Source organism: Lolium perenne, chromosome 2 (assembly GCF_019359855.2).
Source record: "Lolium perenne isolate Kyuss_39 chromosome 2, Kyuss_2.0, whole genome shotgun sequence".
Classification (NCBI taxonomy): Eukaryota; Viridiplantae; Streptophyta; class Magnoliopsida; order Poales; family Poaceae; genus Lolium; species Lolium perenne.
Genome location: NC_067245.2, coordinates 182,583,863 through 182,611,216, shown reverse-complemented (window position 1 = coordinate 182,611,216; position 27,354 = coordinate 182,583,863). Strand labels below are relative to the sequence as shown.

At 44.5% G+C, this 27,354-nt stretch overlaps 2 protein-coding genes across 2 annotated transcripts; both read left to right on the top strand.

Annotated features, from left to right (window-relative positions):
- Positions 1-12,600: 12,600 nt before the first annotated feature.
- Positions 12,601-15,989, top strand: LOC127334062 (peroxidase 50). The gene is made up of 3 exons (XM_051360479.1): positions 12,601-12,938; positions 13,064-13,430; positions 15,332-15,989. Exons 1-3 carry the CDS (start codon positions 12,723-12,725, stop codon positions 15,724-15,726), a joined length of 978 nt encoding a protein of 325 aa, XP_051216439.1. The 5' UTR covers positions 12,601-12,722; the 3' UTR covers positions 15,727-15,989.
- Positions 15,990-21,878: 5,889 nt separating this feature from the next.
- LOC127334061 (uncharacterized) lies at positions 21,879-22,696 on the top strand. The gene has a single exon (XM_051360478.2). It carries the CDS (start codon positions 22,024-22,026, stop codon positions 22,351-22,353), a length of 330 nt encoding a protein of 109 aa, XP_051216438.1. The 5' UTR covers positions 21,879-22,023; the 3' UTR covers positions 22,354-22,696.
- The last annotated feature ends 4,658 nt before the right edge of the window (positions 22,697-27,354 follow it).

The following is a 27,354-nucleotide window of genomic DNA, read 5'->3' as shown; positions in this document are numbered from 1 at the left end:
GATACGTCGGAGACGTATCAGCATCCCCAAGCTTAGTTCTGCTCGTCCCGAGCAGGTAAAACGATAACACAGATAATTTCTGGAGTGACATGCCATCATAATCTTGATCATACTATTTGTAAAGCATATGTAGTGAATGCAGCGATCAAAACAATGTATATGACATGAGTAAACAAGTGAATCATAAAGCAAAGACTTTTCATGAATAGCACTTCAAGACAAGCATCAATAAGTCTTGCATAAGAGTTAACTCATAAAGCAATAATTCAAAGTAAAGGCATTGAAGCAACACAAAAGAAGATTAAGTTTCAGCGGTTGCTTTCAACTTGTAACATGTATATCTCATGGATATTGTCAACATAGAGTAATATAATAAGTGCAATAAGCAAGTATGTAGGAATCAATGCACAGTTCACACAAGTGTTTGCTTCTTGAGGTGGAGAGAAATAGGTGAACTGACTCAACATTGAAAGTAAAAGAATGGTCCTCCATAGAGGAAAAGCATCGATTGCTATATTTGTGCTAGAGCTTTGATTTTGAAAACATGAAACAATTTTGTCAACGGTAGTAATAAAGCATATGCATCATGTAAATTATATCTTATAAGTTGCAAGCCTCATGCATAGTGTACTAATAGTGCCCGCACCTTGTCCTAATTAGCTTGGACTACCTGGATTATCACCGCAATACATATGCTTTAACCAAGTATCACAAAGGGGTACCTCTATGTCGCCTGTACAAAGGTCTAAGGAGAAAGCTCGCATTTGGATTTCTCGCTTTTGATTATTCTTAACTTAGACATCCATACCGGGACAACATAGACAATAGATAATGGACTCCTCTTTTAATGCTTTAAGCATTCAACAACAATTAATTCTTTTCTCATTAGAGATTTGAGGATGTTTGTCCAAAACTGAAACTTCCACCATGGATCATGGCTTTAGTTAGCGGCCCAATGTTCTTCTCTAACAATATGCATGCTCAAACCATTCAACTCAGTGTAGATCGCCCTTACTTCAGACAAGACGAACATGCATAGCAACTCACATGAAATTCAACAATGAAAAGTTGATGGCGTCCCCAGTTAAACATGGTTATCGCACAACAAGCAACTTAATAAGAGATAAAGTGCATAATTACATATTCAATACCACAATAGTTTTTAAGCAATTTGTCCCATGAGCTATATATTGCAAAGGTGAATGATGGAATTTTAAAGGTAGCACTCAAGCAATTTACTTTGGAATGGCGGAAAATACCATGTAGTAGGTAGGTATGGTGGACACAAATGGCATAGTGGTTGGCTCAAGTATTTTGGATGCATGAGAAGTATTCCCTCTCGATACAAGGTTTAGGCTAGCAAGGCTTATTTGAAACAAACACAAGGATGAACCAGTGTAGCAAAACTCACATAAAAGACATATTGAAAACATTATAAGACTCTACACCGTCTTCCTTGTTGTTCAAACTCAATACTAGAAATTATCTAGACCTTAGAGAAACCAAATATGCAAACCAAATTTTAGCATGCTCTATGTATTTCTTCATTAATGGGTGCAAAGCATATGATGCAAGAGCTTAATCATGAGCACAACAATTGCCAAGTATCACATTACCCAAGACATTTATAGCAATTACTACATGTATCATTTTCCAATTCCAACCATATAACAATTTAACGAAGGAGAAACTTCGCCATGAATACTATGAGTAGAAACCAAGGACATACTTGTCCATATGCTACAGCGGAGCGTGTCTCTCTCCCATAAAGTGAATGCTAGGATCCATTTTATTCAAACAAAACAAAAAACAAAAACAAACCGACGCTCCAAGAAAAAGAACATAAGATGTGATGGAATAAAAATATAGTTTCAGGGGAGGAACCTGATAATGTTGTCGATGAAGAAGGGGATGCCTTGGGCATCCCCAAGCTTAGACGCTTGAGTCTTCTTGATATATGCAGGGGTGAACCACCGGGGCATCCCCAAGCTTAGAGCTTTCACTCTCCTTGATCATGTTGCATCATACTCCTCTCTTGATCCTTGAAAACTTCCTCCACACCAAACTCGAAACAACTCATTAGAGGGTTAGTGCACAATATAAATTAACATATTCAGAGGTGACACAATCATTCTTAACACTTCTGGACATTGCATAATGCTACTGGACATTAGTGGATCAAAGAAATTCATCCAACATAGCAAAAGAGGCAATGCGAAATAAAAGGCAGAATCTGTCAAAACAGAACAGTTCGTATTGACGAATTTTAAAATAGCACCAGACTTGCTCAAATGAAAATGCTCAAATTGAATGAAAGTTGCGTACATATCTGAGGATCATGCACGTAAATTGGCTTAATTTTCTGAGCTACCTACAGGGAGGTGGACCCAGATTCGTGACAGCAAAGAAATCTGGAACTGCGCAGTAATCCAAATCTAGTACTTACTTTTCTATCAACGGCTTAACTTGGCACAACAAAACACTAAACTAAGATAAGGAGAGGTTGCTACAGTAGTAAACAACTTCCAAGACACAAAATAAAAACAAAGTACTGTAGGTAAAAACATGGGTTGTCTCCCATAAGCGCTTTTCTTTAACGCCTTTCAGCTAGGCGCAGAAAGTGTGTATCAAGTATTATCGAAGGTTGGTGCATCGTTATCATGAGCTCCCCCATCCATAGTGGTACTAAGGGCTTTGTCAATTTTAGGCCTATAATAATACTTCTTTGGTCTAGGCACTTTAGAGACATACATAAACTTTTGCTCCTTACCCACGTAAGCTTTGTCCTTATATTTAAGAGAAGAAAATGTTGAACCCAAGGTTCCCATAGCTTTTTCAAGTTCGTCAATCCTATTGATTTGATCATCATGGACAGCACTAGTTCCTAGGACACTAATTCTTTCATCAATTCCTCCTAAGGATTTATCAAGTTCATCAGTTTTATCAAGTAATATTTCCAATTTAGCTTCAATACTTGGAGAATTTTTCTCTATGGTTTCCAATTTTTTCATAACATCTTCAAGAGAGATTTCAGTTTTAACTTTATCAACAGGGGGTATTCCAAATAAACTCTCAATAATGCAACTAGCTTCTAATGCAGGAGTACTTAAGAAGTCACCTTTTGCGAGACTATCAAGAACATATCTATTCCAGCTAGAGATACCAACATAAAAGTTCCTGAGTAAAATAATGGTGGAGTGTTTCTTAGTGCATCTATTATGGGCATCACTAATTATATACCAAGCATCTCTCAAACATTCTCCCCCTCGTTGCTTAAACGTACGAACTTCAACTTCAGGATTACTCATTTTAGTAGTAGTAAATAAAGCAAACTAGATAAAGTAAATGCAAGTAAACTAATTTTTTTGTGTTTTTGATATAGCAAACAAGATAGCAAATAAAGTAAAACTAGCAACTAATTTTTTTGTATTTTGATTTAGTGCAGCAAACAAAGTAGTAAATAAAACTAAGCAAGACAAAAACAAAGTAAAGAGATTGAGAAGTGGAGACTCCCCTTGCAGCGTGTCTTGATCTCCCCGGCAACGGCGCCAGAAATTTATTTGCTGGCGTGTAGTTGACGTGGGAGTTAGAAATCTTCTTTTCTTCAGTTCCCCGGCAACGGCGCCAGAAATTTGCTTGATGCGTGTGGTTGGCACGTCCGTTGGGAACCCCAAGAGGAAGGTGTGATGCGCACAGCGGCAAGTTTCCCTCAGTAAGAAACCAAGGTTTAATCGGACCAGTAGGAGTCAAGAAGCACGTTGAAGGTTGATGGCGGCGGAATGTAGTGCGGCGCAACACCAGGGATTCCGGCGCCAACGTGGAACCTGCACAACACAACCAAAGTACTTTGCCCCAACGAAACAGTGAGGTTGTCAATCTCACCGGCTTGCTGTAACAAAGGATTAACCGTATTGTGTGGAAGATGATTGTTTGCAGAAAACAGTAAAACAAGTATTGCAGTAGATTGTATTTCAGTAAAGAGAATTGGACCGGGGTCCACAGTTCACTAGAGGTGTCTCTCCCATAAGACAAGCAGCATGTTGGGTGAACAAATTACAGTTGGGCAATTGACAAATAAAGAGGGCATGACCATGCACATACATATCATGAGGAGTATAGTGAGATTTAATTGGGCACTACGACAAAGTACATAGACCGCCATCCAACTGCATCTATGCCTAAAAAGTCCACCTTCAGGTTATCATCCGAACCCCCTCCAGTATTAAGTTGCAAAGCAACAGACAATTGCATTAAGTATGGTGCGTAATGTAATCAACAACTACATCCTTAGACATAGCATCAATGTTTTATCCCTAGTGGCAACAGCACAACACAACCTTAGAACTTTCTGTCACTGTCCCAGGTGTCAATGCAGGCATGAACCCACTATCGAGCATAAGTACTCCCTCTTGGAGTTACAAGCATCTACTTGGCCAGAGCATCTACTAGTAACGGAAAGCATGCAAGATCATAAACAACACGTAGATATAACTTTGATAATCAACATAACAAGTATTCTCTATTCATCGGATCCCAACAAACGCAACATATAGAATTACAGATAGATGATCTTGATCATGTTAGGCAGCTCACAAGATCCGACAATGATAGCACAATGGGGAGAAGACAACCATCTAGCTACTGCTATGGACCCATAGTCCAGGGGTAGACTACTCACACATCACACCGGAGGCGACCATGGCGGCGTAGAGTCCTCCGGGAGATGATTCCCCTCTCCGGCAGGGTGCCGGAGGTGATCTCCTGGATCCCCCGAGATGGGATCGGCGTTGGCGGCGTCTCTGGAAGGTTTTCCGTATCGTGGCTCTCGGTACTGGGGGTTTCGTCACGGAGGCTTTAAGTAGGCGGAAGGGCAAGTCAGGAGGGGGCACAGGGGCCCCACACCACAGGCCAGCGCGGCCAAGGGGGGGCCACGCCACCCTAGGGTTTGGGCACCCTGTGGCCCCACTTCGTTTCGTCTTCGGACTTCTGGAAGCTTCGTGGAAAAATAGGCCCCTGGGCTTTGATTTCGTCCAATTCCGAGAATATTTCCTTACTAGGATTTTTGAAACCAAAAACAGCAGAAAACAACAACTGGCACTTCGGCATCTTGTTAATAGGTTAGTTCCAGAAAATGCACGAATATGACATAAAGTGTGCATAAAACATGTAGATAACATCAATAATGTGGCATGGAACATAAGAAATTATCGATACGTCGGAGACGTATCACTCTCCTTCCCTTGACCATGGCGTGTCCTCCTCTCCAGGGTCTTGATGCGCCTTGTACCTAATGACACATAGTACATCGGCATGAGGTAGCATTCCATCCAAGGGGTACCGAGATCAAGGGTGGTGAGGAGCGAGTTCACCTCATCATGTAGAGCTTTAACTCGAGCTCGCGTCATTGGTCCACTTGGGGGACTTGTTGGTCTTGGTGTGGAGGTGTCCGAAGGCCACCCCGCATCATTCTCTCTAAGTTTCATGAGCTCACCCTTAACTAGCTTGTTAGCAAGCTCTAGGTGTTCAAGATCCTTTGTGAGGGAAGCACGAGCAACTTCAAGTTCCTTCTTTGATGCATCAAGCTCGTGAGACAATAAAAGAGCCCTACCAAGAGTTTCCATGTCTTTAACCTTATCAACTTCAAAGGTTTCAATTTTTTGTTAAGAAGAAATGTGGTGTTCTTCTCATTGCTTAGCTCTTGCTTGAGGAGATTGAATCTCCGCTTCTCATAGTCAATATGAGTTGTCAATTCCTGAATGGTCTCATCACGTGAAGTGACGGTATGCATTAAGTAATCAAACTTAGCAAGAGCGTCACCACGAAGACATCACCTTACTTTAAACAAGCCGGTGATAATATATTCTTCTTCTTCAACAACATCATTATCATCCAAGATGCTAGAGAGAGAGAGAGAGGGAGGGGCAATCACCTTTGAACTTCTTTCCATGGGGCAAATGTCGGAGTTCTTGGGAATGGTGGAGAGGTCAAGATTGTCCTCCATAGATACTCTTGCCATGAGATACGTGCCGGTGTTGTTAGGAATGTCATAGTTGTCGGAGTAGTCCTTGGTGTAGTCATGTGTGAAGAGTGACACGGGTACGGCAAGATCCAAACCGGCCACACTCACAACCTTCTCCTCCTCATCACTTCCTTCATTGGAGGTGTACTCGGCACCAACAAGAGCTCTTCCTTCTCTTCTCTTTTTCTTCTTATATCTTTCGTTGACGGGGTTTGGCTTCAATCTTGGCTTGGCACCCCGTTCATACTTTGGCTTATGTTCTATCTTCTCATATGGGCAATTGTCGGCGAAGTGGTTGGCTTCATCACAATTGTAAAAGTCCTCTTCTTCTCACTAGGGAAACTCAAACCCTTCTTTCCAAAGCTCCTCTTCCATTTCTTGGCGAAAAAAGCAAGATCGACATTGATATCACTAGTTGAGGTCATCTCTTCTTCTTCGATCGCTTGATATTCTTGGACATCTTGAACAACCTTGGCCTTCAATGCGAGACTATGGTTGGCCTGCAACACACGGTTCATCTCCTTGACCTTCTTTCCTTCCTTGGCCAAATTTTTCGTGGCCACAAAGTATGAGACAAGATCATCCGGAGTGAAGTTTCGTTGAGCATCGAAGAGTGTCAAGTTGAGGGCGGTTTCGGAGTTGCCACAAGAAATTATTGAGATGATCTTGGACTTGATAGTCTCATAGTTGACATCAAAGCCATCTTGATATTTGTCACAACTAAGTTCCTTAATCCTCACACGGAGAGCATCAAGTCTTGAATAGCAATCGGAAAGACTTTCACCATCCTTGGCCGCCTCATACATGGATCTTTGAATGAGGGACATTCCCTCTTGAAGAATGATGATAAGATCCCAAAGCTCTTTTGCGAACTCAAGATCACTAACTTGATTGTGGAGATACCGGCGAAGAGCACTTCGGATCTTGTCACGGGCGGTGGCATCGAGTTGACGATCATAGTACTCTCGTGGGGACAAGTTGTCCGGATTGATGGCCTTGAATCCTTTTACCACAACATCCCAAAGCTCCTCACTACAGCTGCAAAGATGAGACTCCATAGAAGTTTTCCAAAAGGGAAAGTGAGTTCCATCAAAATGGTGAGCAGGACCACAATGATTAATATGAGGCATGATGGGATTTGTTTTAGGATACTCATAAGGAATATTAGCATGAAGAGATCCCAGAGGTTTTGGATGACCACTAGTTGAAGCGTCACCCACAACCCCATCACTTAATGCTTCCGGGGTTGGAATTCTCGGAGGAGCACTAAGTGCAACCTTATCATCAAGAACCTTGAGACGCTCAAAGTATTTACTCATTTGGTCATCACGGTCGGTAGAGGCCTTAGCCTTTTCAAGGGCATACCTCTCCCGAATCTCTTTGACAGAATAAGTCTTAGTTTCATCCTCATCATCGGAGAAAACCATCTCTCTCTTAAGGCGATGAAGCCCTTAGAAAAAGCCCTAAGCTCCTATACCAATTGAAAGGATATAGATGGTAACCTAGAGAGAGAGGGGGGTTAATAGGTTTTACAAATTTTCTTTGATTTCTTTTGCAAGTTTAGGCTTTGCGGAATGGAAAGTGAGCCTAATGCAAACTAGGTGAGGAAACCTATATGATGATACAAGATAATTCAAGCACGAAGGCTATCACACAAGCAAAGAGATCGGTTAGAAATAATCGAGGCACGCGGAGATGAAGATGTATTCCCATGTTCCCTTCCTTGAGAGGAAGGTACGTCACGTTTGGAGAGGTGTGGGTTCCACGAAGGACTTCCCAAATGCCACGAAGTCTCACCTTCTTCTCCGGAGCCTATCCCTCGCTCACTCGTGGTAGACTTTAAAGGTAGTTTCCAAACCCTCACAAACTTCTTCTTGAAGAAAATCCACAACCCGGATGCTTCTGAGTGACCCTAGTCACCTAGGGTTTCCACAAACCCAAGAGTAACAAGCTTGCTCGATGAACTCAAGGGGGAATGAGATTTGGCTTGGTGGAAACGTAGATCAGGACCTCCTCTTGCTTTCTACGAAAGGGATTTGGATTTTTGGTGGGTAGAAAGAGACATCCAAGCTTTTTGGTGTTTCAACAGTGGTGTGTGCGTGAGAGAGAGCACAAGGATGTGAAATGAATGGTTGACCTAACCCTCTCAAGCTGGAAGAAGGGGTATAAATAGCCCAAGGAGAAAAATAGCCATTTGTAAAAATTCTTGCGAGCCAACCCGGCAGCAAAACCGGCACAGCCGGTTTCCCTGTCGGAACGGACCGGCAAGCAGACCGGCTAGCCGGAAATCCAGCCGGACCGGTTGCCTGGACCGAAACAGTTCCGGTTGTGCTGGACCGTGCGCCGATTCCGGACCGGCCCGCCGGAATGATTCCGGATTGGCCGAAAAAGCTTACAGTATTGCTTTCTGGCAAAACTAGAACCATTCCGGTAGACCGGAATATTTCCGGCGGTAGAGCCGGTTCTGCCGGAACCTACGCCGGAACTCGTAGATTCTTTTCAAACTCTCCAAAAACTAAACTTCTCTGAAAAGAGTGATGGAACAATATGGTGGTAGGATGTGTATGTATGGCTCAGGCAACATCCACAATGAGCTCATCGAGACCACCCCTCTTAATAGTGTGGTGTTTCCTATTGACTCAAGAGTAAAGCAACAGAGAAAAGAGCCAAAACACCATCGCTTCTTGTGGACATCAAATGGGGGGGGGGGGGGGGTCTCACACCACCTTGCAATCTCACATGCGGACTAAACCCGTGAATATACTTAGAGAAAAAAATTAGTCCACACAATAGCTCCGGTGTCATTGTTAACCAAAATGATGGTTAAGGGTAAAATACCCTTACAACCATAGGAGAAATAAAGGAGTTCTAGCAAAGATTTTACTAGGTGAAAGTTTTCTTGCAAAAAAAGAGTGTACTAAGGAGCCAAATACTAAAAGAAAACCTAAAATATTCTTTGAATTGAAGGAGCGCTTTACCGGCTAAATGATTGCTATGTCACTTACTTTGTTGCCATTATGATTCATGCACAAGGAGTCAACCTTATATGACATCTTACTACATTTTGACCCTCGACCCTTGATCACGAGCTTTAGAACATGCAGGATGAGTGTCCCGTGGTTTTTTTTTTTTGTTATCAAAGAGATATGTATGCCAAACTTCATGCCAATACTTTGTAGGCAGTGGAGGAAACAATACCATGCACTATGCCGTGATGATTCAGTGACAAAGGTGCCATAGCTAGGAATCCCTATGGGTTAGATGCTATGTTGGAGTCGAATTTTACATGGGGCCATGATGGATGTGTCACGCAATAGTATATTTTACTTGGCATCCTCCCTCCTCAAAGCCAACTTATTAATCTCTGTCATGGAAACCTCCATGCATTGCTCTAACGCATTGTTTCCCTTGAATTGATCCAACAACACTCAATCCACTTCTCTGTTCTTTGGCACCATAATTTTATACTCTACTATGTATCGAACCGATTTATGCACCCCATTGGTTTGCTTTTTCACTACATGGGAATGATCTAAGCTTCTTACGGGCACACGTTTAGAATATTTATTTTTGACCAAAATTAGTCCAAGTATATACGGATTATATTAGGATGGTAAAAAAGCATGGTGCAGAGGCAACATCATTTTAATCCTTGTTTGCTTTTGCATAGGGAATAGTATTATTTTTGAACTGTATGGGTCACCATGTGAAGGGCATCTCTATTTGTGCCCTAGAGATCTTGGGTTTGAATGAGCCTACTTGTATAATAAAGTGCAAAGGAAAGGCTGTCTAAAAATGCCGTTTGCCAAATCCCATAATGCGTGAGAGCTTTCAGCTTACACCCTTTCTTGCGCATAAAAACTTGTAAATGCATATTTTGTTTTTTCCGGATGAAGAATAATACAGCCCCAGCAGGTAGCTAGTGTTGACACGATGGATCTCGCTGGATATCACGTGCGCAGGCCAGGCATAATCTTGAAACCAATCATACTACTAAGTTAATTAGTGTGCCCGGTGTGATGTTTTTCTAGGTAGGTTACCGTCAAAGGCACCTTTAGCCAGCGGTGGCGCAAACACTTGATGGACAATGACACGCTTCATCACTTAGCTAGTGCTCTTGTGTCTTCTGGCTCGCCTCAATCGATCGAAGTCTCTAGCGTAATCCACAATGGATTAGCATTAGCTGAACCAATTAACCCACTGCGTATTGTACGTGGCATCAAGCTACCTCGCCCACACGTACGTACGGAGTATCTAGCTGCACTGATCGATGAGATAGATTAACCTAAGATATGGAGATACTGCCTTGACCACACAGACGCACCCAGCAACATCGGTGCACGAGAAATCGAGGTCGGCAAACTCCCATCACTCACGTCCCATCATGTATGCACCGTTGAAACTTGAAACCAGTTGACAAATCGCACGGCCAAAGTTTCTGCCTGACTGACTGCCTTTCCTCCGTTGCAGAGTTAGATGTTTATTACTAGTATTATTAATAGATTGGTGGACATTAGAAAAAAAAGGTTTGCCTGCAGCCCTGAATCACATAGCCACATAGCCTAGGGCAAGTTGATTTGTCTTCCCTGGGATAAATGTATACTAGTTCCTCTGTTCATAAAAGAGTATCTTAATTTTATCCAAATTTAGATGTATTTATGTACTAAATCTGATCGAGATGCAACCAATTTTGGCTTGGCTGGAGGGAATACATGTGTAGTTGCATGTGTTGCACCACAGCTCATAGAGCCAATGTCATCAGATAATTTTGGCTTGGCTGAGCAAAGACTACCGTGATGCCACCTCTGGACCCCGAATCACGTCGGATCTAGGAAAAACGCCGTTGATACATAGCCAGGAAGTGGCCGGTTGGAGCCGAAAGACGTAGCCAGCAATGCCGAGAAACAGATAGCTGCCCCAAAGAAGAAAGCGGCGAAGAGGGTTGGATGACCACCCCAAAATTAGTCAATCAAATATGGGGCGACCAAACCTCAGTAAGTCCATGATGAAGCAGAAGTTGGTCGGACCTCATCGGTAGGAGAAGAACCAACAAACCAAGACAGGTAGACTACTTGTAAAATACGAAGACAACTAGATCCACCGCTCCAAAATAGCAATGTCCATGATTCATCGCCCTCCTCAACACCACTTATGAGGCTGCATCACACAAGGTGGAAGAGGAGTGAGCGAAACCTTATTCTTGTTCTGCACAACGCTGCCATCAGCAGCATAGCGCTAGCGCAAACTTTAAGAACCTAACTACAACACCAAGAGGAGGTCCAAGGTGACCATCGGTTTGTCGACCATGAATGAAGGAGAAAGGCGGCATATGCAATCTAGGCGTAAGAGGTTATGTTGTGGCGGTTCTATTCACCTGTTTTATAATATCAAATTTATTTAAGTTTTTTTTAAGATTACTATTGGCAGCCTGGAGCTTTGACCACTCTTTTCATCTGAATATGTAACTATTTTTCTTATGAAACAATGATGATCAAAACTAATGATACTAGTTCTCGCTAAAAAATGATACTAATTTTATATTGCATATTAAATCAATTCTAATACTCCTATTTAACTGCGAAGGTTAGAAGTTTTGGTTTTGCTAATTCTCGGCCGACTGAGAAATAGCTTAATTTTTAGTTGACTCGTAGATCATATGATTGAATCGTGATCCGTGCTAGCATGAGCCGTAGCATGGGTTGCAACTAAAACTTTCTAGTTGCACATGAGGTCGCAACTCAGAAACAAAAGTTTGGATCACTAGATCATCTTGTGATTCGTGTTAGTCACTAGTTGCAACTGAGAAAACGCTTCGAAAAGTTGGATTGCTTCGTGGTTCGTGATGTTCATTAGTTGCAGTGTGGGTTGCAACCGAAATTTGATGATAGAAGCCGCATGAATCGACTGCGAATTATCACACCCTATAAATTTTTGGATTTGCTAGTTCTCAGCTAGCTATGAAGATATTAATTCTTAGGTAAGTCCTACATCGTTCGATTGATTGCAACTGAGTTCTTTTTCATTTGTAAGTGAGATTGCAACTGGATTTTTTTTCGGTACTAAGTGGGAATACAACTAAGAAAAATAATCAGAACCGTTAGATTTGCTTTGTAGTTCGTGCTGGTTTTGAGTTATAACATGGATTGCAATTAAAATTTGATGATATCATGTGACAGCAAACTAAGTTAGCTCTTAATCTACTGAGAACCCGTCACACCTATAAGTATTTTTCTGCTCGCCGTTTATTTCCGAAGGGAGGTAGTCTCTCTCAGAAGTTTTGAGGAGAGCAGAGGTGAACTTTTGAGAATTTCGAATTTGAGTACTTTGTTAGGAGTGAGATGAAGAGCACACTCTTGTTCCCATATCGTTTCCGGCCTTGATATTTTCCTGGGTGTGTTTTGGAATATTTAAGTAGCATCGTTTTGATCCCGCAAAAAAAAGGTGGCATCGTTTTCAGATCACTGTCAAGAAGGCAACGCACATCCGCTGTTTGCACTTTCAGTTTAATGGAGACCGCCATCCATCATCAGTGGCGTTGTGTGTGACCTTATCCTCCTCTTCTGTTGGGTGCCGGCCCCCACCACAAAACTCAAACTTGTCGTCGCCGCTAATTCTCGGCTCGCGCTCCACTACCGCCCATACAGTAAGTACGTATACCATTGCAGCTGTGGCGCACGCTAAGCTAAAGGCAGCTAGGAACGATATGGGCGGCCGCGGCGTCATGAGGTTCCTCCTCCTTGTAGCGGTGGTGGCCGCGAGCGCCACCGTGTGCGCGTCGCAGCTCAGTCGAAACCACTACGCCGGCGTGTGCCCCGACGTGGAGACCATCGTCCGCGGCGCGGTGGCCAAGAAGTTCCAGCAGACCTTCATCACCGTCGGCGCCCTGGTGCACCTCTACTTCCACGACTGCTTCGTCGAGGTAAGAAATATGGCGTCGTGGTCGCCTATATGCGCGCGTCCATCTTTTGGCGGGTAGTCGGTACGACAGCATGCATGCCAGCTGAGCCGGGCTGATATACCCGTGCGCATGTGTATACGCTGCAGGGTTGCGACGCGTCGGTGCTGATCGCGTCGACGGCGAACAACACGGCGGAGAAGGACAGCACGGCGAACCTGTCGCTGGCCGGCGACGGGTTCGACGCGGTGATCAAGGCGAAGGCGGCCCTGGACGCGGTGCCGCGGTGCCGGAACCAGGTCTCCTGCGCGGACATCCTGACCATGGCCACCAGGGACGCCATCGCGCTGGCCGGCGGGCCGGCGTACGCGGTGGAGCTGGGGAGGCTGGACGGGCTGAGCTCCACGGCGGCCAGCGTCCCGGGCAAGCTGGCGCCGCCGTCGTCCACCCTCGACAAGCTCACGACACTCTTCGCCTCCAATGGGCTCTCGCAGACCGACATGATCGCTCTCTCCGGTACGTGCTAAGTACGTAGTTAATCAAGTATAGTACGTAGTACGTAGCTAATCGCCCTCTCCGGTTGCGTTTGCTTAGCTTGCACTTTGAGATTGATCGAGCTGGGACGATGATGAGTGCTAGGTAGGTAGCCCAAGCTTGCACACAATTCCAGATCGGACACCTGCCCTGCCCTGTTTTGGAGCGTGCAAAGCCGCCGAATTCTTGACGGGGTCCATCAATGGGGAAGACGTCGAATACGACGATACTAACAACACAACGTGCCGACCCATGACCCTGTGCCATGATGCCATGAAATCTTTGGTCATCAGCTTCATAATAATGAACTAGTTTAGGTTATCCCCATGCCGATTGCCTTTTTTTCTCCGGGCTGGGTCAGTCAAACTTCTCACCTTTGGATCCACATATGTCAATGCTCGTGCGCCACAACATCCTCTACGGATTTGCATCATTTGCTTAAAGTGAGGGACAGTATCCCTTAATTGTGTTCAGTTAACGATCAACATCATGAAGGGAGGGAGATAGAGGATGTCATCGCTTTACCCCACTGTCATGCCAGAGAGAGTCGCTACCGTTGCTCCTGTGTCATCGGAAGGAGGATGATAGGGACAGTGTCAAAATAAAACACAGACTCATATTTTTTATGGGCTGAGCTCGGGAGTTCAACTCTAGGAGGTCGAATCCCCCTTTATTTCTCAGTAGCTTGGTGGTACAGCAGTCGGCTGTTATTAACCGTCTGGTCATAGGTTCGAATCATCTTTTAGAGAGATTTTTAAAATAGAGAGATTTGATTCAACTCAACATATTGATATCGACATGGTGGGAAAGGAGTATCCTTTGCACTAGCCAGCGCAATGTGATTGCGAGCCACTACAAAGTAAAACAGCTCCAACTCCATCTCCAAATACCATGAGATGACAGGGCCGAGCCGACAAATATAGGGTCTTGTGTTAAACTATATAAAGTGCCTATATCTGTAGATAAACTGAACTTTCAGGGTTTATAATTTTGTAAAAAAAAAACCCCGATTATTTTGAGGGTCATCGATTGTCGCTTAGAACATTTTGTTGTTTTTGAAATTGCATGCTAAAAACAACCAAAATCTATACTACTACAATGGTTAACCCTTCTTCTTTGGATGTCATGAGTTCAACTTCCAAGTTATCTATTTTCTTGTTTGAATTGCCTATAGAGGGAAATATTGCTGAAAATGCAGCACCACTTAGATTCCAAGCCAGGTTTCCTCGTACAAATAGGATGGACATACCAATAGGCACATAAGATATGATCAACTCATACTATGCACATTCTTATTACATTAAATTGAAAAAAAAATCAAATTTAGACAAAAAAAGTTAACGCGATGCCCTAAAAATCCGCTGTGCGATGATAGTGTAATCTGTTAACATGTAACCAAACATGTTCTTATAAAATATATGCACCGAAGAGAGGGGCAAATGTGACGGCAATAGGACGAATGGCGGGGGCAATGGTATGCAAGAGCTTGTAGGAGAGGCATGAGGAAGATATTGTAGACTATTTTACTTGCCAAGGAAAAAAATCAAACATATGACAAGTTATTTTCATTTTCACTCAAGTTTTTTTTCAAAGTTCTCAGCCGAATCAAAATGTATGGAGTTCCACACAATCAAATGTTTAGGCTTCATTTTGCAAATAAAATAAAATAAAATAAAATGAATAGGCATCATAGGATATATTTGGAATTTGCATCAGGTTCCATCCTGGTTTTATTCACCTTTTTAGAGGCCAAGATATGTCCTGTTTCATTACATCTCTCATGACATGGACTGCCAAAAGTCCAATCCTGATGTTATGTCGCTTTGTGTATTTTTTTTCTAAACAAATCCTTATGCTTTGCCTTGTTGAACAAAAAAATGCAGGAGGGCACACGGTGGGCTTGGCCCACTGCAGCACATTCGCTAGCCGGCTGCGGCCGACGGTGGACCCGACGCTGAGCCCAAAGTTCGCGGCCCAGCTGCAGTCGTGGTGCCCGCCCAACGTGGACGCGCGTACGGCCGTGCCCATGGACACGGTGACGCCGCGGGCCTTCGACAACCAGTACTTCAAGAACCTGCAGACCGGAATGGGCCTGCTGAGCTCGGACCAGCTCTTCTACACCGACCCGCGGTCCAGGCCCACCGTGGATGCCTGGGCCAAGAGCGAGGCCGCGTTCGACAAGGCCTTCGTGGCAGCTATCACCAAGATGGGCCGCGTTGGGGTCAAGACCGACGCGTCCCAGGGGAACATACGCCACAACTGTGCAGCTTTCAACTGAATTCAGCTATACTTCGATTCTTTCTCTAAAAAAGAGAAGGAACAACTCTCTCTTCCCGTAAAAAGTATACATGAATACACTTTGCTTTCTCGTTCTGTGATATAAAAATAATGAAAAAGTGTGCAAAGTGATACGGATGGTTTGAATAGTTGACTCTAATTGGTGTACCAGTTCTTCAATGGGGAAATACCCTAATTGTTTGTGATGGTTCACTTGGTGATCTACAGGGTTTGTCAATGACAATGATAATATTTTAGTTTGAACTCCGAAAGTTTCAGTGATTCAATGTAGAGAGGAGAAGGTTGTTTGCACAAACTTGGTGGTAGGGTTTCTCCTTTATACAATACAAAGTGCCCATGGGCTCTCGCGAGGGGAGATCTGGAGGCGATCTACAAACCCACGGATACGCCGCCGCCGCTGGTTACCCTACCGTCCGCCGGTCGCTGCAACGGCTAGAGGATGAGGGAATCTCAGATCGGATGAATGGTTCCCATAGGATCTTTGAGTTCTTCATGTATGGGTAGGTCGGTGCCGACAAGAATAGATCTCCTTCAGCCCGCCCAAATCCGTATTCTTTCCTGGAGGAACGGTGGCGGGCTGGAGTTTGGAGTTAATCATCGGGCATTAGGCTTCACGTGTTAAAGGTTTGTCTAGGGGGCATTTAGTGGATGAGATGACGTTGCACTCTATTGGTGTCCTCAACTCTATTGGTGTCCTCAAGTTCTACCCCTCTGCCTAATAAAGCTCAGCCAGGTACAACTTCGTCAAGAACTTGTGAGTTTGGTGTCCCCCATCTCCGTCCGACCTAGGATTATCTCCCGGCCTTTGTCGGTACTAGCTTTTCTGGGACGAGGATCTATCGAGATCGTAGTCGCTGACATCTTCTTGTCTACGTCGACGACTTCCCAACCGCAGCTTATACAAGTGCCTGGTTTTTTTCAAGATTTTTTCCGACACGAGTTTTGCTACGTCGGAGGCCTAGAAGCGGCATCGAGCTTTGCTCACGCCGCGCCGTCGAGGTTGCAGAAAGAAAACAATGATGAACTTTTGAAGGACTTATATTTTATTTCTTTTTGTAAAATTGTTCTTGTAAGAAATACGAAGGACAATACATTTGAGTTTTCTGATTAAAAAAACTCAACACAACGCGCTTTGGTTGCCTGCTGCCAATCAAGCTGAAGTAGCTGATGGATTAATTGTTCAGGTGAACCCTGAAAAAGGAAAAAGGCCAACAGTGCTCCATGTAATTCAACTTGTGTAGTTCTACTGATTTAGCCTCTCACTGTATTCGAAATGAATAAATTAAGAACAATCACTTTATCAACAGAACACACAAGAAACATATATTTCTTCTCCGTGAACATGCATGGTCCAACGTCCAAGCTTTAGCTTAGCTATAGATGCACATACTGTAGTTCGCCATAGCTAGGCAACATGCAGTTAGAAATTCTGCATAGCAACTAGGAGATGGAACACTTTTGCTTCAGTGTCACCCTATACAAACTTTGACCTCCTGAGGGGAGCCAGGATCTCATGATATTTTTTACGGGCTAACTTATACCTTCAATTCTAATGGTGGGGAGAGAGATACCGAAACACACCTCGAGATGGAATGCTAAACTTCATCTCATACATCATACATGATTGCGTCCCTTGAACAGTGCCAAGAGACATGTCGTTTTTGTTAGTACCTTCGGTGGAGGTCGAGTGGAGGCCCCAGTAATCAGTCGCGAATTTTGGTATGGGCATTAAGGTCGCCGCCGACCGATCGACGTCAACAATCCAAGCCGGATCCGGAGGGGACAAGAATGCGTTTATCCAGGTGTCGATCAATCTATGAATTAGCCAGCCTGAATTATTGGCCTTATGTATGTCTGGCACGAAAGGGTTCAATTAGTGGCTAATGAATCTTGTCTTTTATGGTGAGAAGTTCATGGTGGTGTTTGAGTGTCCATTGACACCTCAAGAGATTGAAATGGCGGCCGAGTGCGTGACTGATCAGTGGGCATTGTTTGCAAGCTACGTGTCTGCACCAAGCACGCACGAACAAGGTCAGAAAATATCTACGGAGGAAAGAAGAAATACACAAAAAAAAATGGCTACCTGCAACGAGATGCAGTGCAATGCTAGCGAGCGCTCACTGCTGGAATGGCCTGTTGATTACGCCACTATTTGAAGCCAACAAGTAGCTAGTTACAGTTTGATGACCAGTTGGTTATCTGAGCTAGTAACCTGAGAGGTCAAAGACATGGAAGGCTTCAGTGCCTGAAGAACTGTCACGCTTTATTTTTTCCAACCAGGATTTCCTCGCTTTCCGTTGCTCCCGTAACGGAATGAGCGATTCAAACATCAAAGCAAAACATGAAAAACAATCAGGTTCAAAAAACTACACGGTTGGCATTACAGGTGCACGGCTACGCGCGAGTTGACAGATGGAGCTCGGCTCCATGGAGTCCTTTTCTGAAAAATTCAAAAATACAACATTTTAAAGATCGAAAAGTTCAGAAAAATACATAGACGTGGATAATGTTGTAATTTATCAACGTGTGAAATCTCAACCCAAAGTACCTTGTAATCGGAGCTACATAAAAATGTTAAATCAGACATGTAGTGGACAGTGCAAAATTTCAGTGCTCTCAAATATGTCAGATATTGTTCTTTGTGTAGCCCCAGCATAAGGTATTTCAAGTTAAGACTTTGCATGCTAGTAAATTCCAACATTTTCTACATCTAGGACTTATTCAAATCTTTTTCCAAGGGTGAGGACAACCTGTGAGTAACTATCCCCTTTTGTCGTCGCCGAAAGCAGAAGAGAGCATCACCATTCCACCAAGCAGTTGCCAAGGATTTGAGTACCGGTAAGAAAAAACTCTTGGAGGGGCCTGGGATTTGCGTTAACCGTGGTTACTGGTGATTATTGGTCGACTACTGGATGAATTTTTCAAACAAAATTTGAATTTTAAATTTGGTAACATCTAAACAATTTGAATATAACTAAGTGATGAGCACAAATCAGAAGTTGGGGACAACTGAGTTTGTGTATGGGTTACGTTGGACGGGTAATACATGGGGCTTAGGTAGGACGACACCAGACAGACCAAATTCAAACCAAATTCTAATGAAGTGCGATTTTTGGCACGACAAGCTGCGTATTCAGGTAACCGCGACATTTCATAGGACACCGATTTCTTTCTCTCTCTCCCCTGGCCATTTTTAAGACAGCGTATAATTGGATCAACGTATTGTAGTTTTAGCACAACCACACCACAAGGAACTAAGTGTGAAGCCAAACCAGCAATGAAATTATTATGTTGGGTCCTATCTATCAGTCTACAAAGACAATCAGCACCAAGATTAGACAAAAAAAGAGAGTGCTAACTTTCAAAGTAGGGGCCACCATAATTGGCATGATTGATTCAAGAAGAGAATAGTACTTCATGATGTGGGCGCTTGTTCCGCCCTATTTGGTCACGCAGATCGCCATGATCAATCAGCAGATTTTGCTGCAAACTCTGGTCCTCGCAACAGGACAAGTAACTTAGATCATCGACCGTAGAATGCAGGTGATATCTTGATCAATTTAGAGGAATGCAAATTAAGGAGTTCAGGAGATTGCTCATGAGGGAAGAAGATAATTAGCCGATCGAGCACTAGTCACTTCCGGTGCAGCTGAATTAAGAAATACAGCCGTCGATTCCCAACAAAACAAACAAAACTAAAGGTCATCGTAATGGTTTATTTTACGTTAGCATTACAACTACTACGTGGTCTTTAGACAGGTACACTTTATTTTTCTGAAACTGGAGGGAGAAACTGCGCCGTTGCTTCAGAAGTTCAGATAGCTGCTACTCGTACTTTAGTTCGATCGAATTTGTTTGCGCAGACCCTTGAAGAATTCTCCTCCATACTAGCACGGCTGGGTCGATCATACACCCATCTCCACTGTCCATATAACGGCGGGCAACAATCCAGAAAATGATGTCTCATCCAGCTTCAGAGTGATGTGCATGCATGTATGATGTATCACCTAATCGTATGATATGGAAAGAGGGACCCAATTTTCCAAACGAGAAGCGAAGTAATCCGGCTCTGACAATCAAACGATTATTTCTGAATAGTTTTTTTTTTGTTAAATATAACTATATTAACCAATATCCAAATTACACTCCTCCACCAACAGAGGTTCAACAGCATCTGGAACAGAACCCAGCCAAAACCCCACAGTATTACAAGTTCTAGCAAGAGTAGCTATACAATGAGCTAGGCGATTACAAGATCTGCTAATATGAACAACACGAACTCTGTTGTGAGAGCACAGCAAATCCTTGATATCATTTATAATGTGACAGAGCTGCGACAGGTCCTTTCCATCCCTGTTAATAGCAAAAGCAGCAGCAAGACAGTCGGTTTCACAAGTGACATTTCCCTGAGTCCACGTAGCAGCAAGAGTAATGCCATCCCTGATAGCTTCGAGCTCTGCTTCTTCAGCAGAAGAACAATTGATCAACATTCTGGCAGCAGAAAAACGTACATTTCCATTCTCCTCTCTAGCCACCACCCCAACATTTGCTTGACTGTCAGCTTGAACAAAAGAGGCATCAACATTTACCTTGATACAACCCTGCAATGGTTTTATCCAGGTATTTTGTTTGTTTGGCAGACCCTTAGTAGCAAGGCAATCAGTAGGAGAAGCTACATTCTTCCCTTTAACATTTTCCAGGCAAGGGAGAGCCTGATTCAAGGAGATCTCCAGGGCATAGGATTTCAGGAATTCAACAGATTGTTTAATCGTTGCAATTCCTTTCTCATGAACTATATCATTCCTTAAAAACCAAGCCCTCCACAGGAGTAGAAGCACCTGTCCTTGGGTTTCTTTGCATCAGCTTAGATTATTTCTGAATAGTGTACACGCTGATGTCCAACTTATTACGTTTCTCGGTCGAATAAAAATTAGTTTAGTTGGTGATTTGGTAAGTTTTTTTTTAAAACAGTCTCTGCTTCTAATTTTCCACACTGCCTAACATAAAGCTGCTACACCAACAACATGCAGATTCATCAATTTCTAATCACTTCTTTCTGAAAAGCTCTACAAAGCTCATTATTATTTTCTGTGCTTGCCTATTCATCCTCTCTCCACAAATTATCACCTACTCTACCTCAAAATCACTAGGTGTAGAGCAACCAAACAAAATTCTATAATAATTTGTGGCATGATCGGATGATCCAATAGGTCCTTATCAGCTTCAGTTTTGACCTCTTCATTTTTTAGTCTAAAAGTTGTATTCTTCCTCCTATTCCCATTAGCCACTCTATGGGAAAACTCAGTAGTATTGTCTCCTCTTAGAAAACAGTCAATCTGCTATACTGAACAATTTATCTGCTTCATACAATTCCAATAATTCTTTTTTAAATGGAGTATCTAGCTGCCAACTCTTCTGCAGTTAGATTTTGTATCTCCTCAAGGATTTCCAAATCCTGAAGGAATTTCTTTGGTCCTCTTCAATTGAGAGCCTCTCGAATTCCCCGGCCTTTCAAAGTTTTTTGTAACAGTTTTTAGCTGGCTAACTAAGCTAATTCACAGCCAACCAAGAATTATTAACCCCATCTAAAAAAATATTAACCCTGAGGGTTTGATCAAGACGTGGGGTGACACGTGGAGCACCTGGCATGTTTCACTAATTCAGTTCCGAGGAGTGTGTGATGATGAGAAGCGCCTGAGTATATACGTCTTCTTTGCGATCGAAAAGCAACTCGAAGTTTCAGGTAGAGTAGAAAGAAAAACCAAATTCGCATCGATATCGACATTAAAGTAACGATTCGTGCTGTGAAGAGTACATACAGTGACGGGCAACTAATTCTAGGGTTCTAGCCTGTTGGTCCTGTGGCGCCAGTAAGCGCGCACGTGATGGAGCGCGGCGGAAAGCGGTGTCGAAGACGCGGCACACGGCGGCGCCGACTGCCATCCATCCACCTGGGCACTCGCCGGACTCCGGCGCGTCCATGTCAGACGGCGAGTGAGGTCCGTGACAAGTTGACGACAGAGGTCGCCGTACGTCGGGTAAAGATCGTAAAAATGCCGACGCGACAGAAACAGAATGGGTTGCTCTCCTCTCTCTCAAGTCTCAACGGCCTCGCCTATAAAGCCGAGCTCAACGTGCGCCACAAAAACAGAATAAGAGAGGAACAACACCAGCAGCTGAACAGAGGAAAAGATTTCTCCGGCCAGCGTAGGCACATCGGAGGAGAGAGAGGAGCGGCGCAACGCAGTTAGTTAACCCCCAGCGCAGTAGCAGAAGCATGTCGTGCTGCCTTCGCCGCGCTGCGGTGCCGGTGAAGCGTGTGTGGCTCGGCCTCCGCTGGCGGCTCCGGCGCCGGCGCAGCGGCCTGGGCGAGCTGACGAGGGAGGTGCGGACGTGCGAGTACGACGACGTGCACGTCATGTGGGGGCTGCTCAGCGGCATGGACGGCAGCGCGCCGCGCAAGTACGTCTACGTACCGGTACCGGAAGACTCGGGCGCCTTGGCCGCCGCCGCGGCCTCCACCGGGGCGAAACGGCGGAGGAAAAGGAGGGCCGACGCTGAGTCGGCCGCGTGGAGCCGCCTCTTCTCCTCCTGCTGCGCCTTCTGATCAGAATCCGAGCTGCTGCCTCGCCAGGTGTCCGGATTTTTGAAAGAGTAAGTACGGACGAACTAGGAAAAGATATATATTCTATGGAGTATAATCCTCTCTAGCTCTTGGTTCCCGATCGATTGCAGCGATGAAGCAGCGATCGTGGAGAGACAGACAGAGTGAGAGTGATGAGCCAGCCAGCTCTAGTTTGATTTGAGTGTACGTATGCTGTATTGAGAGTTGTAAATACAGGCTGCTCTGCTTCCATCTCTCGATGTAAACCGATCCATGTCAAATTAACATGATCACCTACCGGGGACAATTTTGACCTTGGCTACTCTAGGAGTAGCTTGGTTTTCTATTTGTTTGTCCGTTCAACATCAATTAGGGGCATTAATCACTGAGTTGACAGATACCACCCTATTTGTTTCCACGAAATGAGCTTTCGTCCTGGTTTATAATTTTTTTTTGAACAAAAATCCTGGTTTATAAATAAAGCAACCGTCGGTATGTCGTAAACAGTAGCCTCCCCACAATAAGTCTCGTCCCATATATAACATATATTTTCTAAATATGGCTTCTTTAATCACCTGCGAACGTTTGGCTCGATATTCTCAAGATGTTCTTTACTTTTCTTATAGGCTTATAGCCGATAAATGTAACAATAATACAGTAGGCTTTCAGTGTGCTCAAGCACATAAGGAGAGAGAGATAGTAGATATTATGCGAATGGATCGAGTGCCGACCATGCAGTAACCTGAAACCAATGCGGATAGAGAAGAACCCGACATCTCCGCACGTATGGTTACCCCATGCTGAGAATTATTGGCCTGGGCGCCTGGCGTAATGACTCGTCTAGAATTCTGAATTATTGGCCAAAAGGGACGACGTGTGATACGTGCTGCCCTGCATCTCTGGGCCAGATCGAGCACGGAGACAACACATCGCCGTCCGACAAGGCAAGGAAGCGACAGTAGGGACTAGGGACTACCGAGAGAGACGACGGCGAAGCCTCTCATCTCCTCTCTTTCGTTTCACACCCAGGTGCAGGGTGCGGTGCTTCATGTGAAAATAAGCCAGCTGGCCCATGCATGCTGAGAACTGTTGAGCTGCAGAAACGATCGGTATTCTCACCTGGAATAGCCAACTTGGCGTCTGTTACGTGCTACTCTGGCTAGCTATAGCTGGTGATACTACCTCCATCCCAAAGATTAAGGCCTATTTTTTTTTAAAAAAAAGTCAAACTATATTTAATTTGACTAAGTTTTTATCAAAATCATTAACATGAAAAGTACAAAATCAATATCATTAGATAGATAATGAAATATATTTTTATATGGTACCTACAAAAAATCATATTTGTTCATAAATTCTTCTAAAAATTTGGTCAAACTTTACTTCATTTGACTTTCTGAAAAAAATAGGCCTTATGCCTTGTGATGGAGGTAGCTCAGCGCATTGAAGCGGAGGACCAGCACGTTCGCCGTTACATGTACGCGTTAGACAACATGTATAGGACCGGATGGAGCGTTATGCGGGGATCTCATGTTAGCTATGCTCCCGTTGTTGTTCCGTGGCTTTGGGGGCACACCCAGCGCGGCTCAGGACCCGGTCGGCGCCCTCTAGGACCCGGTCTGCGCGGTTGAGTGGTTGTAGTAGTGATTGATATGTATTAGGGTTAAATAAACATGAACCCGATATCTATGTATGCATGTAAGCTGCGAGATCTGCTTTCAGCACTATATTATCGATCCTTAGTTAAGAACTACACATATGTAACTCCATTTTCAGTTTTCTGCATTATCCTTAATTTGATCATATGATGGTTCCTATGTATAGCTTGCAGGTCGTTGTAGAAAGCATGGAGAGAGATGAAATTCAAGAAAATTTCATGGAGGAACTCATAGCAAACGGTACTCTGGATGATCGCGACGACGACGTTATTCCAGATGATGGCGGTGACGATGTCACCGCAACTTATTTGAATGACTCCGGTGAGGGAGCGGAGGATATTGAGGAAGAAGATCCTAGTGGCGCCGGTGAGGAACAAGATCATCATAATGGCTCCCAAACTGTAGTTATCACCGAGGTATATAAATTAATTAAGCCGCTGTTGATCGACTAGATGCATCAACTAATGAAATTGTACTGACTATGAACTATTTCTTTTTTAGCCCTCCGGATCGAGCACTTCTTCTGTAAAGTTGAGGAAGCGAGGCCCGACCAAAAAGTTGGATGACGGTGTTAGGCACAACATCACCCACATCGAGAAGGATGGTAAACCGATTGCTCCAGAGAAAGGTGCAAAGTCATTTATAGCTCAATGCGGAGTGCTTGTTAGGGACCACGTCCCGATCACCGTTCGAGAATGGCACAAGCCGAAGGGACTAGTGCTGTCTGCAGAGGAAGAAGCTCAAGGTCTTTATATCGATGATGTAGCTAAAAACAGCATTATGAACAAGCTCATGTCACATTTCAACATAGTACCCGAAGAGGGGGGTGACGCTGAGAAGGCCAAGATGGAGCAGGCCCTCCGCGAGTTTGGCAAGAAGAAGATGGCCGAACTATTCAAGAGCCACAAGAAAAGATTGCGCCGCCTTATCAAGTTAAAGAAGACTCCGGACAGTGAGAAGGTAAAAAATCACTGGGACGAATTCGTGAAGTACAGCACGGAGTCAGAAGAATTTAAGAGAAGGTCGGAAATAAATAAGGCAAATGCTGCGTTGAAGCTATATCACCAAATTCTGGGTCCAGGTGGATACAGGGCTAACCGTCCTAAGTGGCAGGCAGCTGAGGCGGAACTGACCAGTAAAGGGATCAGATTAGGGACACACGGTTGGATCGAACGGTGCAAGGAGTGGTTCTACGGGATTGGGGGAACGTTGGATCCAGAAACAGGGAAGTGCATCTATAAGAAAGCTCATCTGAAGGTTCCCATTGATGCCCTGGAAAAAGCACATAGGGACGTGGAGGCGGGGTTGTTCCAGCCCGAAAGAGAGAACGATGAGCTGACACGCGCCCTTGGGAACAAAGAACACGGCGGACGAACACGAGGCACAGCAGGCTCCGTTCCGTGAAAGTATGGCTTTCCTGCGGAAAGGAAGAGATTTCCTGATAAAAGCCATGAGAGGAGGAAGGCAAGGGAAACAGACCGCCTGGCTAACTTAGAGGAGGGTATGAGCACCATGCAAGCCCAACTAACCATGGTAACCCAAGTACTTACATCTCAGATGGCTCGGGGTGACATAGGCATCCCAAATGGGCCTGCCGAAGATGGTACCCGGGGTTTACTGGAGGCCCAATACCCGAAGAATAAGAAGATTCGGGAGCTCAAGATTTACTAAGGAAAGATAGAGTTGTACTAGGAAGTGTTGTTTGTAATCTGGCGGGATGAATTAGAAACCGTCCCGGACTCTGTAAACTTGTATGGCACGAATCCCTCGGCTCCACCTCCTATATAAAGGGGGAGTCGAGGGACGAAGAATCAATCGAATCATTGTCTGCAAACCCTAGTTTTCATAATCGTCGAGTACTTTTCGGCTGAAACCTTCGAGATCTACTTGCCCTCTACTTCTAACTAAACCCTAGCCTACAATCCATAGGCATTGACAAGTCAATACCTTGTCAATTGGCGCCGTCTGTGGGAACTAGAGGCGTAAGGAGCTGATCTCGATGGCACGCTCAAGATCTTCGACATCGTCAACCGCAAGCAACACAATGGATCGAGGTAAACAGATCGCTGCTGGTCTTGTCGATTTTGTTCCTCACCCACCCTCCCGTTTGGATGCATATGCGTATTTGGCGGAGCCCATGGAGATGATGTTCGGAAGGTTCCACTTTCGCGTCGAGAAGGAAGGATCGTATCGTGTCGAGATTCCGATTTCGTCGGGATCGTCGGTGGTCGATTCCGATTTTTCAAGCTATGCATCGTCAACCGAGTCAGGAGAAGAAGAAACCTCGGCGACACGCTACGTCAGCACACGTAACAAGAGAGAAACTCGCCAAGATCTTCAACGACATGTCATTTGAGTCATCTGTGGACTCAAATATAAGCGATGGCTCAAGCGATGTCGACAGTTATGACTTCATCGACAAATCTATCACAGTGGGCAAGGTCTTCATCAATCTCAACGATGATGTCACCAAACCCAACATAGATCTGAGTACAAAGTATCATCAGATTTATGCCATTGAAGATCAAGAGGAAACATCTGAGGCTTTCGACAGTCTGGGAAATCCATACGTCGATCCCTCCAATCTGCGACAAGGCCTAGGCAACAAATATATCGGGCCAGAGGCGCGAGACAGAGTTCAACTTTCACAAGCAGCGTGGGACAGAGCCACGAGAGCTATGAACGGTACAGAAACAATGACTACCACGGCCACACCAGAGGAACTACAAGCGTATCAATATAGGCTCGCACGAGCTGCCAGGGATATAGAAAAACAGACAGCTGAGTTGAACAGGAGAAAGGAGGCAGCTTCTGCATCTAGCAGGAGAAGGGCAGACCTAAGTCGACAATCTAGAACTACGGGTGATAGTCACAGGGAGGCGCGGAACAGAGCAAGATCAAGGCTGCAACACATACCCGAAGCAGAAAGAGAGCACTTGGTCCAAAACCTCGACATGTCCTTTATGTCGATAGATACAAGAGGAAATATCATCCCTAAGACACCAGAGGCTGGGTATATGGCGACACATGCTTTTATCCTTGCATCTAAACCACCTCTAGGTGATCCAAGGGAAACACTGTACAATATGGCGGTAGCAGGAGTTGGAGCTATGGGGACAGCATTTGTATCAACACCTCCCGAAGGAGCGGCAAGGCAAAATAGTCCACGACCTGCAGCAGCAACAGCGGCAGCACCTGAAGGGCCAAGTGGTGCAAGGGACACAGCAGCACAAGCAAGGGTCGACAGAGCGCGACAAAGCAGAAGGGATCATCGGCAATCCCCAGAACTTAATGACGAAGATATGTGTGGCTTGCCATGCTTCACGAGGAGAGTCCGAAAAACTCG